Consider the following 16,405-nt stretch of genomic DNA (forward strand, 5'->3'; position numbering starts at 1 on the left):
ATGAACACCTGACATTGTTATCTTAAATTCTACATCATTCTAGATGATGTATTAATGTGGCAGTTATGTGTTATAAATGTATACAGATCTATATACATATTTATACATAATTAGTAATCAATTATAACAAATATATGCTAATCGAACGATAAATGACAATATAAATCCCAATGTATATACTATAAAAAATCTTTGGTATAAAACGCGTTTATTATTGCCATCATGTGCATAGAATTTGTCTCTAGCCTATCATGTAAAGTGCTTTTTTTAATTATTAAGTAGATGATTTAAGAGACTTGCAACTTCAAATTTTAAAAAACACATCTACTTGAAATATATGGAAATATATGTATATTAAATATATTTTGAGAAAGAAAAGTTTCTACTAATATTCTCGTATCACAAAAATCTTTACCAGTAAGAATGTATGTAAATTATCGAGTATTTAAAAAACTTATTGCTGAAAAATCAAGAGTCTATTATCTTTATAAATAATTTCTTTCGAGTTACAAAATCTTAATATCTTCTTAAAAAAAAAGAAAAAAAAAAAAAAACGATCTAGCTAAAGATTCTCGATTCTTAATTAATGCTAAGAATACATAGGCTTTAAAAAATGTTTTATATGGATTAAAATATTTTTAAAAATTTATGCAAAAATGTGTTTGATATGGCGTAAGAAAATTAATTTCAAGGCTCTAAACGAACGCGCTGATAACAATCAGTTGGTAAAGCCTTTCGAATATCATCGATATTCTCCACTTCGATTCGCAGCCGGCTAACTTCATCTTCGTAATTTTTAACCCATTGTGTCTGCAAATTTTTCGCCTCTATCAAGGCTCGGATCCGCTGATCTAAATTTGCGGCTTTAATTTCCTTCTCGGCAGCGAATAGACGTTCTTCTAGACGATTCAAGTCGACATCATCTAAATTGTAAAATTATAAACTTTATATACGGAAATTATAGAAAATACAAAATATAATTATTTCAGATTCAAAAATGTCGAAAATTTGAATTTAACCTCTAATGTTCCAATTTTTTCTTTATGGATTAATCCTTCAAAAATTATTTTAATACACATTCTGCATGTTCCAAACAAACACACGCACAAAACAGTTAAATAAAATATATAATAAGCCAATATTATATGTATATGTAGAGAAACACAATTTAAAAAAACAATTTTTTTCTGGGAATAAATGAATTTAAAAAATCAAAAGGGAACGAAAAAAAACTCACCGATTTCTGGTAAATTCTCGAGCTCTCTAATAATTGAGGCCACATCTGATAAGGCCTTGTCAACTTGTTGTGACGCGAGAGTAACATTGGTCTTCGCTTGGCCCACTTTATGGTTCGCCTAAAAGTTAGATAAGAGTATTAGATATTGTGATTTGTTATTCTAGTAAATAATAGTATCTTTTTTTAATTTTATTTACTTAAGTCAATGTATCCTGTGTCAATTTTTATGATTTTTTAAATAATTGTTTTCTATCGATTGATTAATTTCTTATCTCCAATATATTACCCTTTCTTGTGTTAATTTAATTAATTCAATTCTTACCTCAGCGGTGACATTGGCATCTGTGGTCATTTGGGTCTCGTATTGCTTCATCATCGAATCTGTAGTATCAACTCTGAGATGTAACTTCTCGGCTTCGTTTCCGAGTCGTAGAACTTCAATTTTGGTTTTATTCGCCTCTATTCTAATATCGTTTGCATTGGCGCTTGCTTTATCTGCATAAGTCTGGAATAACAAATTATATAATAATAAATATGATTTACATATAATGAATTGAGATAATCAATATATATATATATATATATATATGTGTGTGTGTGTGTGTGTGTGTGTGTGTGTGTGTGTGTGTGTGTGTTGGACAATCGCAAAATAAGATAAAATAAGAAAAAGAAATAGAAATAGTGGCATTGCTGTTTAATTTAGCAATAAGGACAAATCATAATTTAGAGAATTTTTTTTCAATAACAAGTTTGAATAATCTTTCTTGCCTGAGCGTTTTGCGCTATTTCGCGCGCGCTTTTAGCATTGCCCTCTGATCCGTTTAACACTCTCTCTGCCTCTTTAGCTTGCATATTAGCATTATCAATCAATTCTTCAATAATTTGAATGTCCTGCAAAGCATCCTGAGCCTTAACGCGTTCGCGTTGTACCTCAGCGTCAAATTCTAAAACAAAATATAAAAATCGAAATAAAGATAAAATATTTTGCGGGCAGTTTTTATAATAAAATAATTTTATACGCAAACTTTCTTTTCATAAATCATACCTCCTAATTTCTTCAAAGTTTCCTGAGCTTCTTTCAGGGTCTGATCGCCACGTTTAACGGCGTCATTCGCCGTTTCGTTGGCTTCATCTAACTCAGCTAGAAGCTCGGCCGTAGCAGCTTGTTGATCTTGAGCTCGATCTAGAAGTTCTTCGCTGTTTTTAACTTTTTCGAACATTTCTTTAATGAAATTCTCATTTTGTTCCAATAAGAGTTGTGCTTGTTCTTTTATCCTTAAACCCTTGAAAGAAACATATGTCATTTAAATTTTTAATTAAAGTATAAATATAAATATAAATATGTATATATATATATATATATATTTATATTAATTTTATATATAATTAGAGAGTATCTCGATTTCTATTTATTTATTTATAATATTATAATTACCTCATTGCTGACAGTTTCTACTTGTTGTCGCAATTGCTCGAGATCAACTGTAGGAAGTGTTAGATCAAGAATTAGCAAATCTAACGCTTCCTGAGAGACAGCAGAGGATTTAGCAGCTGCGATAGCAGTTAGATTTTTCACTTCATCTATACGATCCTCCAATTGTGCCAACTTGTTCTCCAAACCCCTGATTTCATCCCTGTACAAGATCGTTTTGCACCTCAGATATCGCGTGTTTATGAAAGATTGCAAATATTAAATAGTAAATTTACTACATTAGAAAATAAATAAAATTATTAATTATATGTACATTACATATCAAATATATAAATCAATATAATCGAGAATCAAAAGAAAAAAGAAGAAAGTATTACTTACGTTATATTAGAATATTGTGATATCGCTTGCTTTGCGAGATTGTAAGCTTCTAATGTCGTATTTCGCGCTTGTTCCGCTAGCATATGGAGTTTTTTAGCTTCGTTGGTATTCCTAAAAGAAGATGCATTCTCTTACAATATTAGATAATAATAATCAATACAATGTAACAATAATCATCAAAAATTAAAATTATATGCATATAATTTAAAGAAATTTGTTTACTGATAATCTCGTATCAATTTTTTACTTTCCATCTTTAAAGAAAAAAAAATTCTTATAAAGAATTTAATTATTACTGATATATGTAATATATTAGAATTTTATGTAAAATACATACACATCAGCAAGTAGGCGAGCCTCCTGTGCAATAGATGTCATTTGCTGATTTTGCTGGCCGACTTGTTCGGCACGCAATTTAGCAGCAGTCAAAGCGCTAGCTCCATCTGTAGCCAAGTAATCTTCCGCTTCCTGCCATTTATTATAAAATTACATACATACGCATAGATATATCCTTAATTTAATAATTAATACATAGATATTTATTAATATTATTAATTTATTATTATTAACCTAACTCTATATCTTTTTTTATATAGTGAAAGAACAAAAAATAGAACGGATATGTATAAAAAGTTTTTATACTTCATATCTTAGCAAATATATTATTAATTTATATTGCTGCGAAAAATATATATTTTACTATATATATATATATATATATATATATATATATATATATATATATATATAATTTTTTTAAAGGTTTTGAACTACTCGATCGATTTCTATCGAGTCACTATAAATAATAAAAATGAAATTTTATTTACCGTTAATTGCTCATAGATTTTATCCAAAACCTTCTCTGCTTCATCAATATTTATCAAACCTTCTTCTGTTATATCACGTGCATCACTTGCTGTCACATCCACGGTCTGATAAATCTTGTCAATTGTATTTAATTGTTCACGCAACTCGTCCAGCTGTTCCACCAACGTTTTATTGTTGCCTGAAAAAGATTTCAGTCTAAATAGTTTCGGATATCGATATTTAGATAATAAAGATAACAATATTTACTGCTAGATCCTTGCTTGGCAATAGTCAATAATGCTTTTACTCTATCTTGAATATTTTTGAGCTCTTTTTCGAAGTCCGAATTCTTAATGACAGTAGGACTACTGTTGATCTTGTAGAGGGTATTTTCGAGCTCAGCCAAACGTCGTCGGTGATCGTTGACTGCCGATTGTACAAGATTGTAACAATCAGGACAATCGACGCAGCCGTGCTGACGATTGTGCTTGTTTTCTTTACAACGATCGCAACGTCTGCCCTCAACGTTTGTCAAACACTGTCGATCATTGTCAAGAATATTAATAAAAATGAAAAAAAGATCTTTATTGTCAATTTATTGTCATTAAAATAAGTAATAAAAAATAATAACAAAAAACATATTTTTAAAAACCTGTATTCTGTCGAGAATCAGTGATAAATAAGAATTAAAAAGATATAATTTCAATTAAATTGCTTTAAAAGTGCTTAAGATTAAAGTTAAGATAATCGATATAAAACTTTTATGTATTACATTTAATTATAATTGTAATTTAACTTTTTTTTAGAGATATATAGATAGAGACATGTGTGTTAAAGACTTACAGGGCACTGTCCATGTGCGTCGCACTGTAAATCCTGGGAGCCGATGCTGTCACAGTCACAAGATTTGCAGCCCTCACGACTGAATCCGTACTGATACGGTTCACAAGCATCGCAATGTTGACCTGTGACTCCGGGTCGGCATTGACATTGACCCGTTATTGGATCACAGGTCCGATTGTAAGAACCTTCGAGATCACAATTACAAGGTGTGCAACCCTGTAAAATATAAATGTAATAAAATAATAAAATATATTTTCGATAAAAGTATTATTTAATCAGTAATATTTAATTAATATTAATAATTAATATTTAATAATGATAATATTATTATATATTCAATTATTGCAGAATCAAAGTTAAGTAAATTTGCAATAATATAACGACTTTAATATTTTATAGTTTATAACAATGTGTTAAAATTGGAAATTCTTGTGTGTCACACTCCATATAAATAAGAATAATAAAATAAAAATTATTCTAAAGTACAATTTAATGAAATTTATATATATAATGAATTTATATATATAATATATCGTTCATTTCGTTAAAATATAATCATTTCTACTATTTTAATAGATTTTACCTCTCCGCTCATGATATGATAGTAACCTTCCTCGCACTTGTCACAATTACGACCTACGACGTGTGGCTTGCAAGCACAGTGTCCCGTCAATTGATCGCAAGGCGCAACTCTTCCATCGTCAAGTTCTAAAGTTCCCGGTGGATAACATTGACATAATTTACATCCATCTTCCTTACGATCCGATAATGCGTCTCCATAATATCCTGATACAGATTAATATATAATTAATAATAATATAAAACAATAACAATAAGCACATATATGATATATGCTTATAATATTTAATTATAATTAAATATTTTTTGTATACAATAGATTCTGTATTTCTCTTTTAAGAGACCTTATTTTTTTAGACTATTGACTTACCAGATAGGCATTCTTCACAATGGAAGCCCGCTGTGTTATTGACACACTTGAGACATTCTCCTGTTTCGTGATTACAATTTCTAACTGCATTTAAATCAATATTGTTATTGCAATCGCAAGGACGGCAAGCCAAACCTCTTTCAGGATTCCCATAATAACCATCAGAACATGTTTCACATCTAGGTCCTATAAGAAAACAAATATTTTTAATAAACTTATAAAGGAAAGATTAATCAAGTATATAATTATATATACACTTACCAGTTCTACCACTAGGACATTCTGAACAAATAGGATCAGGATTATTGCCCAGAAGAATGCAAGGTCCATTATCAGGACAAGGACATGGTTTGCAATCGTCCGGAGTTCCTTTCAATGGATAACCATAATATCCCCTACTACATAACTCACAATTACTGCCTGCAGTATTATGCTGACAGATGCATTGTCCTAAAAAAATGTATAAAAAATATTGTATTATATACTTTAGATATAAATTATTAAAGAAATATTATTTATTATAGAATGTTATATTATAAAAATTATTATGAAGCTATAATTATAGTTCACACACAATTAAGCATAGTTTATTTAAATTTAGCAAATTGTTAAGGATTAAATCCATCTTCTATCAACCTTTTTATTTTTGAATTTGGAATTTATTTAATCACAAGAATATATAATTTACAAGAAAATCAAAACAGTTAATTTGTATGTCAAATTAATCAGTAGATCAAATTAATTAACAGTGTCTTTTTTATAATAAAAATAATAAATATCGAATTATAATAGTATTATAAAGTTAAATATAAAGTATAAAAGACGATAAAATCGAAATACCTGTCTCGGCCTCGCAAATATCGGCGTGACCGTTGCAGTTGCAAGGGACGCAAAGGGCAAAGGGACCGCCGTTGGGCGGATCATGATGGAATCCGGGCGCACACGACTCACAAAACTGACCGACATAGCCATGAGGACACTGGCAATGTTCGACCCAATCGGCTGGCTCACCGGCTGCGCCGCGATGAGCAGTTTCCAATTTTACGTCGTCTAAAAATCCTCGGCCCTGATGAGTATATGTTCCGCGGATCTTTATGGCGGTCAAGTTTGACAAAATCGACATAAAGGCTCGAGAAGACAATCGAGGTTGCCAACCATAGCCGGAATGCTCGTGTAATCTGAAACGGTACTCTTGAGGCTGCAAAAGTAAAATTTATATTAATATTGAAATTACAAATACCTAAATATAATTTAGCAAATAAACATGGATATTACGTGTGTATTGATAAAAGAGAAGAAAATAAAAGACAGTAAAGCAAAAATACTTACTGTGACAGTCGGTAAGCGATTATTTTGACCGAAGATTGGTTGCGTAATCTGCTCGCCGTTTCCACCCTCTAAAATTACATCACGAGCTGTAGGTGCCGGACCAGTTTCTCCTATCCTCAATATAAATGATAAGTCCTGATTATACGACGCTCGCTGGTCTCCCAAAAATCTATCGGGTGCGAGGAAGTATACGTTGTCACGATCGAGCGCGTTGACGGAGATTGTCTGAGTTAATGCATCATAATACAATGGAATCGGATTACCAGCCACGGATGCAGACCAGCGCTCATTTCCTCGCACAAACATATTTTCGATGAATACTTTTGAGTAACCGGTCGCCGGTCGACAGACCGAGGAATGTCCGTAGCAGAAACAGGGAGTACAGCCGAACTCATTGTCCACTGCTAGATTGAAGAAACCTGGTCGACACCTAGCAAATTTCGACATTGGATCAATTTCGCGTTTGACTTTTTTTGAGCGAGGGGGGAGGGGGGTGGGGCAAACAAATCAGATTTAAATAAACATTAATTCAAGGAACTCAGATCCTTATTAAAGAAAAATCAATTCTTTAATAAATGTATATATATATATATATATATATATATATATATATATATATATATATGTGTGTGTGTGTGTGTGTGTGTGTGTGTGTGTGTGTGTGTGGTGTGAGTGAATTATTTTCTAGGGGAAAAAATTCCAATTTAATTAAATAACATAACCGAACTTACTCCCTACAACGTTTTCCCTCGACATTTTCCTTGCAAACACAAACTCCAGTGACAGGATCACAGTTAGGAAGGTTGCCCGCTGAACCCGCTAGACTACATTCGCAGGAAGTGCAGCCCAGCGAGACAAAATTATAAAAATTGGCCGCGCAACGATCACATTTATCCCCTGTCACCCCAGGTTTACACTGACATTTACCCTCGCTATTGCATTGTAGACTTCTCGAACCTGCAATTTATTATACATTTCAATTTATCATTATTATATAATTTAAAATTTTTAAAAGAATTAATGTAAATTCCCCAGATTAAAATTTATTTTTAACATAAGCTTATTATTATAATTTAATAATAAACTCGATTCTAAAAGCTATATAAATATAAAACAGATCTTCTCTTTCTTTCTTTCTTTTCTGTGATAGAAATCCTGATATAATTTTTATTTTTATTTTTCGAGCACATAAATGTGTGTAATTTTGATGTAAATTCCAATGTATAAGATATAACTATTAATAAATTTTGATGAAGATTTTGCTATTAAAAAATATCATTTTATTATATATTCTTTATTATTATTATATATTATGTATTATTTTAATATTTATTCATAAGTAAATAAATATTAATCTTGATAATATTTACCAATCTCGTTACAGTTGCACGCGACGCAATAATCATCCTCAGGACGTTGATAGTAATTTTCCCGACACCGCTCGCAATTGGCACCATCGCGATTCGCTCGACAATCCAAACAATGACCTCCGTGACCCGTCGCTTTGTATAGTTCCTTGTCGAAATAACATCTGTCCGAGTATCCATTGCAGCTGCAAGCTGTAAAACTCAATAGAGCAGATTAGAGTGATAAATAATAAACAACGCTAGGGAATAATTGCAAAACTTTTAAATTCAAAAAAGAACGCAAATAAAAAAAAAAGAAAAGAAACGCCAGCTCTTTTTCTCAATACAAATAATGCAATTATTCGAAAAATAATGCTCAGTGACTGATATTTCTCATAAACAGTAATGATGTTAAAAGTATAATAAATAATTATATTTTCTTAACATATATAATCTGATGTAAAAATTAATTACTAGATTCCGGATACCAAGGGAGTATTCCATTTCCTGTCCATATGCAATCCGCTATCATTAATAACACGATCAGTTTCATTTTCTCAATGCGACGCACTATTTTATAATTTAACTCTTATTATTATTATTTATTAGTGTGCGCAATATTGAATTATAATTATTTAATTATATAACTATATATTTAATTACACAAACGTACAACTGTCCAATCGTTTGTTGTTATTTTGAATTACGCATTTTAAGTCACTGTCACTTTAAAAGTTATGATCATCTCGTCTAAGATTACATTTATCCGTCGAGAATCTACCTCTAATTGCGGTCTCTTGAATGCGGACAAAAGTGCATCGAGCGGCTGTGCGCCTTCTCCGCAAGCCGTGTATCCCCACTCGAGCGAGCAGGAGATGCACGTAAAAGGCAAAGCTGGTATCAGGTAATACTGGTGGAGGTGCAGTCTGCGCGCTTACGGTTTTTGTAATGCGCGTCACGGTTCTCATTTTATTCTTTATACTAATTATTATTCTTTATATAAATGTATTAAAATATGTATATGTATATTAATTACAAAAAATAAATATGAAAATGTTATGTAAAAACATAGTGTCAAGCAAATGAAGATATTGTGATGCTAAAGATCTAAATATAAATATTTTGGGAATCGATTTTCATAAAAAATATTAAAATAGAGATTATCATAAAATATTTACTAAATACTCACGTTTGCATTCGTGTGCATCTGTAGTTGTCGCACGACCCCAAGGTGCGTCGTTGTAAAAGGGTAAGCACTCGTTGCAGTCTGGACCAGCGGTATTATGCTCGCATCTGCAAAAGGTTTAATTTATAGCTGTAATTTAGCATTATTTAGAATTTTATTAAAAACGGTAACAAAAAGATGAGAATTACTTTTATCTTATATAATTACTTTTACTTATTTTTCAGTATCGTGAGGATTCTAATTTCACCTAAAACTTAAATTAATTTTAGATTCTAATTTTGATTATTGTTTTACAGAATGCAATTAACATATGATCTACTTACAAGACAATATGGAGTATATATGAAAATTCTGTCAAAATTTTCGCAACAATTAAAATTAAAAAAAAAAATAAATAAATAAATAAAAAAGATAAAGATAAATACAATAAATCTAAATATATTATTATAAATGCTGAACAATCATTATTAAATGAGATAAAAGTTATTACCGGCAAACTCTGCGAGTTCTACCGTCGACACTGGTACTGTTTACGCATTCCCCGGCGTGGCCATTGCAAGCGCATCTTGCACCGACCGCTACATCGGCTATTGCATAGTAATAAGATTTCAGTACTTGTGCATCGCCAAAAACTTCATCGCCAAATGTGTTTAATCTATCCAGAGTGATCCTCAAATCTGTCGCTTGTACCCATTCCTATATATATATATATATATATATAAAAAAACCGCGTCTGTCATATCATACATTAGATAATTATTAATCATGATAAAAAAAAGTCCATGAAAAAATTTTAGTTCTGCAATTTAATCAGTTAAGTAATATCTTGTTCTCATCAAGAAAGAAAAAATCAATTTTCAATCAATTTCTAATTTAGAATTTCTAAAAATAATACTTTATAATTAAAATTTTATAAAAAGTTTTCTTAGATTTTATAAATTAAATGAGATTATATATACATATATATATATTTTTTTAAATTATTAGTTACCTGAAGTTCGGGGTTGGTTTCAAAGTAATAAGCAGATGGTCGACCTTCCAAAGTCGAAAAAGCGACGATGCCTTTAGTGAGTGGAGAGATGTCAGAGAATTCCGAAGTGCATAGCACGCGCGTGTCATCACCACGAATGGTTTCTTTAGACTCGGGTAACTCATATGTATCTCGACACGTTGCTGAATAAAATTGATAAGGCTCCCACGGTGACTTCTCGTTTTTCCGCTTGTAGATGCCCCAACTTTCCGGCCGTGGTGATTCGAATAGCACTCTAACGTATGTTATATCGAATGTCTTGCCTGAACACAATAAAACATACAAAATATAGTTATTATCATATCCTAATGTATTTTATACACAGAATAATATTAATAAATCGCGCGCGCGTGATTGATATTATTTTTATAGATGCATCAATGGATTAATAATATATATATAATTATTTTTAAAAATTAATATAAAGTTAATGTCACACAAATTTTTGCAAGAAATGTCTTCTAAACTATTGAAATACGATAATGTAATCGTACAAGATATAAAAAAGAAGGCAAAAAGAGACGAACGCTTTGATGAATGAACATATGGCGTACAGATTGAAACATTCCGATCATCATATATATTCTTCTCTTTTTCAGTGCCTCTCAAGAAAACAATTGAAACTAACAACAATTGGCATACAATCGGCCCAAATAAAATTCCTAATATGTTTTCTTAAATTAAAATAAAACTAAATCAAATACAGATTAAAATTACAATAAATTACTAGCTGTTTTAATATATATCTATACACTAGCCCAAATAAAAATATTTCAAAAATTGAGAATAATTGATATAATTTTATTTAATTAAAGAGTTATAAATAATTTATTTGAAAAAATTATAAAATTGATCGAGAAATTATACGAATTAATTAAAAAAATATCTTAACTTTTCTAAGTTAAAATATTTTTTCCAAGTCCTAAATAAAAATCTAAATCAACTGGTTGTGAGAGGAAGAATAAACTTGCTTCTAAAGTTTCCGAGAGGTCGTCTGTGATTTCTCCATCATCCGCTATACACTGAATGATTTATCTCATCGCGCATACATCCTCGTAGATAACGAAATAGGATGAAAGAGAGAGAAAGAGAGTATACATGCACACGTGTATGAATGAAAACAGAGAGCAAAGGAAAAAAAAAGAAAGAGAGAAAAAGATAGCACAAATATAAATGAACGTTTCTCAATAGCGTAGAAATCTTCTATAAAACGTCTCAAATTTTACGAGAAGAATTACGTACCTAGATGAAGGGTGAGATTGACCTGATTAGGATATTCGATGCCTTCGTATATGGTGTCCGATTGCCACCAAGTGGCATTATCATTATTGTCATGATCAGTGAGGAAGGAAGCTGAGTGATCGCCACGCCGACAAATTTCGCACGACTTCTTCTGCACACCCGTCTGCTTGCAGAATTCGATAGGATGGTCCTCGCCGCATGTGTTGGTTGCCTCCATCAGGACGTTAAAAGCCGCGTTTTCGAATGGCGGTATGCATCTCTAAAATATATCATGTATAACATTTAAGATTAATTTAATTTTGCGATGTTATTTTACGATTTTTTTTTTTAATAGTTATTTCATAATTTTTATTACACTTTAATTTTATAGTAATTTTATATACGTTTATGTATAATATAAAATGTACTTTATTAAATAATAAAAAATAATTGCGTGCGCGCGTACACACACATACATACATACATATATGTATACATATATTTAATAAATTATATAAACTATTTTATTAAGTTTTAATAAATATGGTCAAACAATATTGTACTGGTGTCTTAAATACAATGACATAAATTTATTACCGTTAATTAAATTAAATTAAAATTAAAATAAAATTTGTATAAAATTAAATTAAAATAAATTATATCAATATGAGTACACATATTTTGCAGTGCGTAATAAAATAACTTTTATATTATATTATATTAATATTTTTAATAAAATGTCTTATATAAATCCATATATTGTAGCATAATTCTCTCTCTCTCTCTCTCTCTCTCTCTCCTTTCTTTCTCTCCATTATTTAATTTAATTTAATTTCTGTAAAAAATTAAATTCGATTTTTTTTCGAATTATATATATATATATATATAAAAGAATATATATCTCGCAGACTTGAGAATGAGATATCTATCCATTTATATCATGTCATTCATATAATTATCTGCGGGTTCAAGTAACTTGGAGAATAACCCTCTGATAACCTTAACATCCTCCGAAAATCCAAAGCTGCCGAAATAGCACCGATTTAATTAATGATTCGAAAAATAGAGCAGCGATAATTATTTATATTTTCTTAAAAAAATAATGAAAATGTCGTGCAGAAAATTAACGAATGTGTGTTACACATTGTATAATAATAATAACAAATTACATAGAAAAATAATATTATATATATATATATATATATATATATATATATAAATATATATTTTTTAGATATATCCAAAAAATCATGAATGTTATACTTATAAAAAATTAATAAATGTTTATATATATATATAAAGAAAAGATATATCTGGTATATATAAAATTGTAAAAGAAATATTTGTACATTTTTTCTATATTTTTTTTAGAAATTATTTTATATAACATAAAAATTAAAAATGTATATCATATAGCCCTAAGTTTTTTTTCTATTAGATAATGCATTTTCTTTTGTATTAATATACTGAATAAAAAAACTTTGCAGTAACACACACACACACACACATACACATATTTTTCTTTCTCGCATAAGATTATTTGTACAAAAAATTTGTATTTCGCACAAAATACTTCTTTCCTAATTTTTAAATAATATAAACAAAATATAAAGACAAACCTGCGGTCTGCCGTTCTCATCGTAACACTTGTCCTCATTGCGAATCTTGGGTTGTTGCAGCCGATTGAACAGCTCCTCGGAAGGATCGGCTTCGGGATCGGCAAGGACGACGCAGCTTCCCACGAGTAACAGAGGTGCCCATATCGCGCACGCTCTCATCTTAGCCTCGAAAAGAGATATCTCTCTCTCTTTCTATCCGGACACCCAAACTAAAACTTCTCACCGTTCACAAAATCCAACGGGAATCAAAAATTTTTTTTAAGGTTAGCCGGCGCGTCCATCGACGAGGTTCACCACGACCGTGTTATCGATCGTGCATCTCCCAATAACTCTCCAGGGGATCGGGATGCTGGACGACGCGTGAGCTCACTTCGCCGTGGACCATCGACGAGTAACGGCTAACGGCGCCGCGCTCGCGCTCGCACGCGAGTCTATCGGCGTATCCCGCCTACGCTAGCCGCGGATTACGTATGTATGTATACGTACACATAGAGAGTAACCTCTCGTTCTGAAAGAAGGTAACGTATGGCATCGCGTAAGTACCATCTCTTTTATTACGAGTCGGGGTGCATATTTTTTCAAGGGATATTTATAATTATGAATGTCCCTTCTTTTCGACTCTTCTCGGAATAACTTTTAAATTTTTTTTCGCTGATTCTCCGCAAGTAATACGAATAAAAATATTAATTCTTGATTTTGTTATTGACAACAAAAACAGCTGACATTTCTGATAACAGAGTAATCTTTTAATTTTCAATCTAAATATAAAAAAAATAAAAAAAAATAGTTTCAACAAGTTTGTCATCACAAAAATGTTTTTTTTTTTTTTTTCAAAGCTTGTTTTCTTTGTATAAAGAAAAGAAGATTAATATTATAGGGATTACATTTTGTATAATAAAGTTATGTGATGATTATTTTATATTATAAAGACGTTCCGATGCAGAGTAGAATCGGATATATTTCACGGATATATGTATATCGCTGTACCCGGAAAGAACATGAGCGATACCGCGATACCACCCACATGTTTAATATACAATCTTTTATTGTATTTTGTCATATTATTCAATTCCTATCTTATCAAGAAAGATCTTTTTTTCAATAATCTAAGACTTATATATAGTTGCTAGAGATTTTTTTATGAATAATATATAATGCTATATGTACAAAAAATTGCACAATATATGTGTCTTAATAATAATAGAATAGTTATTGTTTCCTTACATCTACATAATTATATTTGATGATTATTATTTAAACCAGATTAGAGATTCTTCTTGATTATTTTAATAAGTACACAATTTATTACATTTACCGAATATTCATGTTTAAATATCTATAAATCTCTGATATACTAAATGTATATACAGAGATTAAAATACAAGAGAAAAAAGATTAAATTAAATTTGTATTCATTTCTCCTGATTAAATTGTTTTTTATGCAAATTACTATCAAATATATAAATATAATTATAATTATTATAAATATAAATATATAATTCTATATTGTTATATAAAACTATTCTATTATATAAATCTAATATTAGATAATAGATATAACAAGTAATAGATATAATATCATCGCGCTATGTAATTTGTTCCAAATATCCTCCTAAAGTGTTCTTGTAGCTCATTCAAACTTCCAAAAACATCTTCCTTAGGTATTTTGCTCTCAACAATTTCATCCTCATGTTTAATCAACAAAGCATTCCAACCAGCGTTTTTCGCTCCAAAATAATCATTGTCCAGTCTATCACCGATATGTGTCGCTTCCTGAGGCAATATTTCCTTTTCTCGAAGATCTTTTACTAATCTTAACGCTTCCTCGAATATCGGCAAGCTCGGCTTTTCCACACCAAGATTGTACGAAGTCAAAACAAAGGTAAAATATTGGTGAATTTGAGTATCCTTGAGAACTGATTCTAATTGTTCATCGAAATTCGAGATGACACCGACTATGACATTCCTTCTTCGCAGGAAGTCGAGTAGATCAATAGTACCAGGATACTTGTGCCAGCATTTACTGGTACCATAGCAACTTATCAAGTTGTCAGCAACCTGGAAAATAAAATTAATGGAGTCAATGGATAAAATAAAGAAAATAAAAATTTTGAGATTAAATATTTAGTATAAAAATGCAAATATTTATACAAAATTATATTAATTATATTAAATAAAAATATAATACAAATATAAAAATGAATAATAGATTTAAGCTAGAATATAAGCCAGAAATAAATAGATAATAGAAATGTGTAAAAATTTCTTTGAAATTGCATTGATTTTGTATTAAGATTAGAATAATAAAATGATAAATTAATAAAATAATAAAAAATATAATAGAAAAAATAAAATAAATATTTAAACACGAGAGATTTTATTTTTATATTTATATATATATAAATTTATATAAACATTATATATTTAATATTTTATGATATAATCATCTATAGTACCTTGTTCAATTTATCCTTTGACACAGAAGCAAGCTGGTCTCTGAATACATTATGCACAATTATTCTCCACCAATTCTCCCATCCTAAACCAGTGTGCTTGCCATATATCGGATGCTCCTTGCTAAGTTGCGAGAAATTGCTTTCAAAACTTCGCGCCAATTTTTTTGGCTCGATGAATAAACCATGTTGAGAGCCAATCTCGATGTAATGCTCTTCGAGTTTCGTCATTAACAATGTGCCGGTCACATCAAAGGTCACAAGACGAGGCAAAACACGATTTATCATATTCTTAATGGATTTCAATGATTCTCGATGATTTCAGAACACTTCAGATAAAAGAGACAAGGGTGCAAATATTGCAGCCGCGATAATACGCGTACAGTATACTCACACATAACTCACAAACCACGGACGAAGATGTCAATGACATCTGGCGATGGAAAAATAGAGTCCAGTTATCGAAAACTCTGATGACTATCAGCAGCTAAGGAAGATAGTGATTAAAGATAGATGTGCGTTCACAAAATAATATTTCATGTTGATCGTAGACAAAACGTTTTGAAGATTGA

General features: G+C 30.3%; 2 protein-coding genes across 2 annotated transcripts; both read right to left on the minus strand.

The window, feature by feature from the left end:
* Positions 1 to 449: 449 nt before the first annotated feature.
* Lanb2 (laminin subunit gamma-1) lies at positions 450 to 13,821 on the minus strand. Its single transcript, XM_070306717.1, has 23 exons — positions 13,381 to 13,821; positions 11,783 to 12,041; positions 10,502 to 10,803; positions 10,001 to 10,206; positions 9,514 to 9,617; positions 8,349 to 8,537; positions 7,710 to 7,935; positions 6,979 to 7,408; positions 6,490 to 6,847; positions 5,911 to 6,099; positions 5,650 to 5,835; positions 5,284 to 5,486; positions 4,701 to 4,916; positions 4,125 to 4,395; positions 3,878 to 4,056; positions 3,388 to 3,518; positions 3,051 to 3,161; positions 2,673 to 2,871; positions 2,283 to 2,520; positions 2,006 to 2,181; positions 1,560 to 1,742; positions 1,238 to 1,355; positions 450 to 923 (listed from the first exon to the last, which is right to left on the minus strand). Exons 1-23 carry the CDS (start codon positions 13,537 to 13,539, stop codon positions 688 to 690), a joined length of 4,869 nt encoding a protein of 1,622 aa, XP_070162818.1. The 5' UTR covers positions 13,540 to 13,821; the 3' UTR covers positions 450 to 687.
* Positions 13,822 to 14,797: 976 nt separating this feature from the next.
* Positions 14,798 to 16,228, minus strand: LOC138939373 (rhythmically expressed gene 2 protein). The gene is made up of 2 exons (XM_070307077.1): positions 15,837 to 16,228; positions 14,798 to 15,438 (listed from the first exon to the last, which is right to left on the minus strand). Exons 1-2 carry the CDS (start codon positions 16,119 to 16,121, stop codon positions 14,959 to 14,961), a joined length of 765 nt encoding a protein of 254 aa, XP_070163178.1. The 5' UTR covers positions 16,122 to 16,228; the 3' UTR covers positions 14,798 to 14,958.
* Between the last annotated feature and the right edge of the window lie 177 nt (positions 16,229 to 16,405).

This window comes from Polyergus mexicanus, unplaced genomic scaffold (genome assembly GCF_030449975.1).
Source record: "Polyergus mexicanus isolate NDT 795.1 unplaced genomic scaffold, iyPolMexi1.0 SCAF_14, whole genome shotgun sequence".
Classification (NCBI taxonomy): domain Eukaryota; kingdom Metazoa; phylum Arthropoda; class Insecta; order Hymenoptera; family Formicidae; genus Polyergus; species Polyergus mexicanus.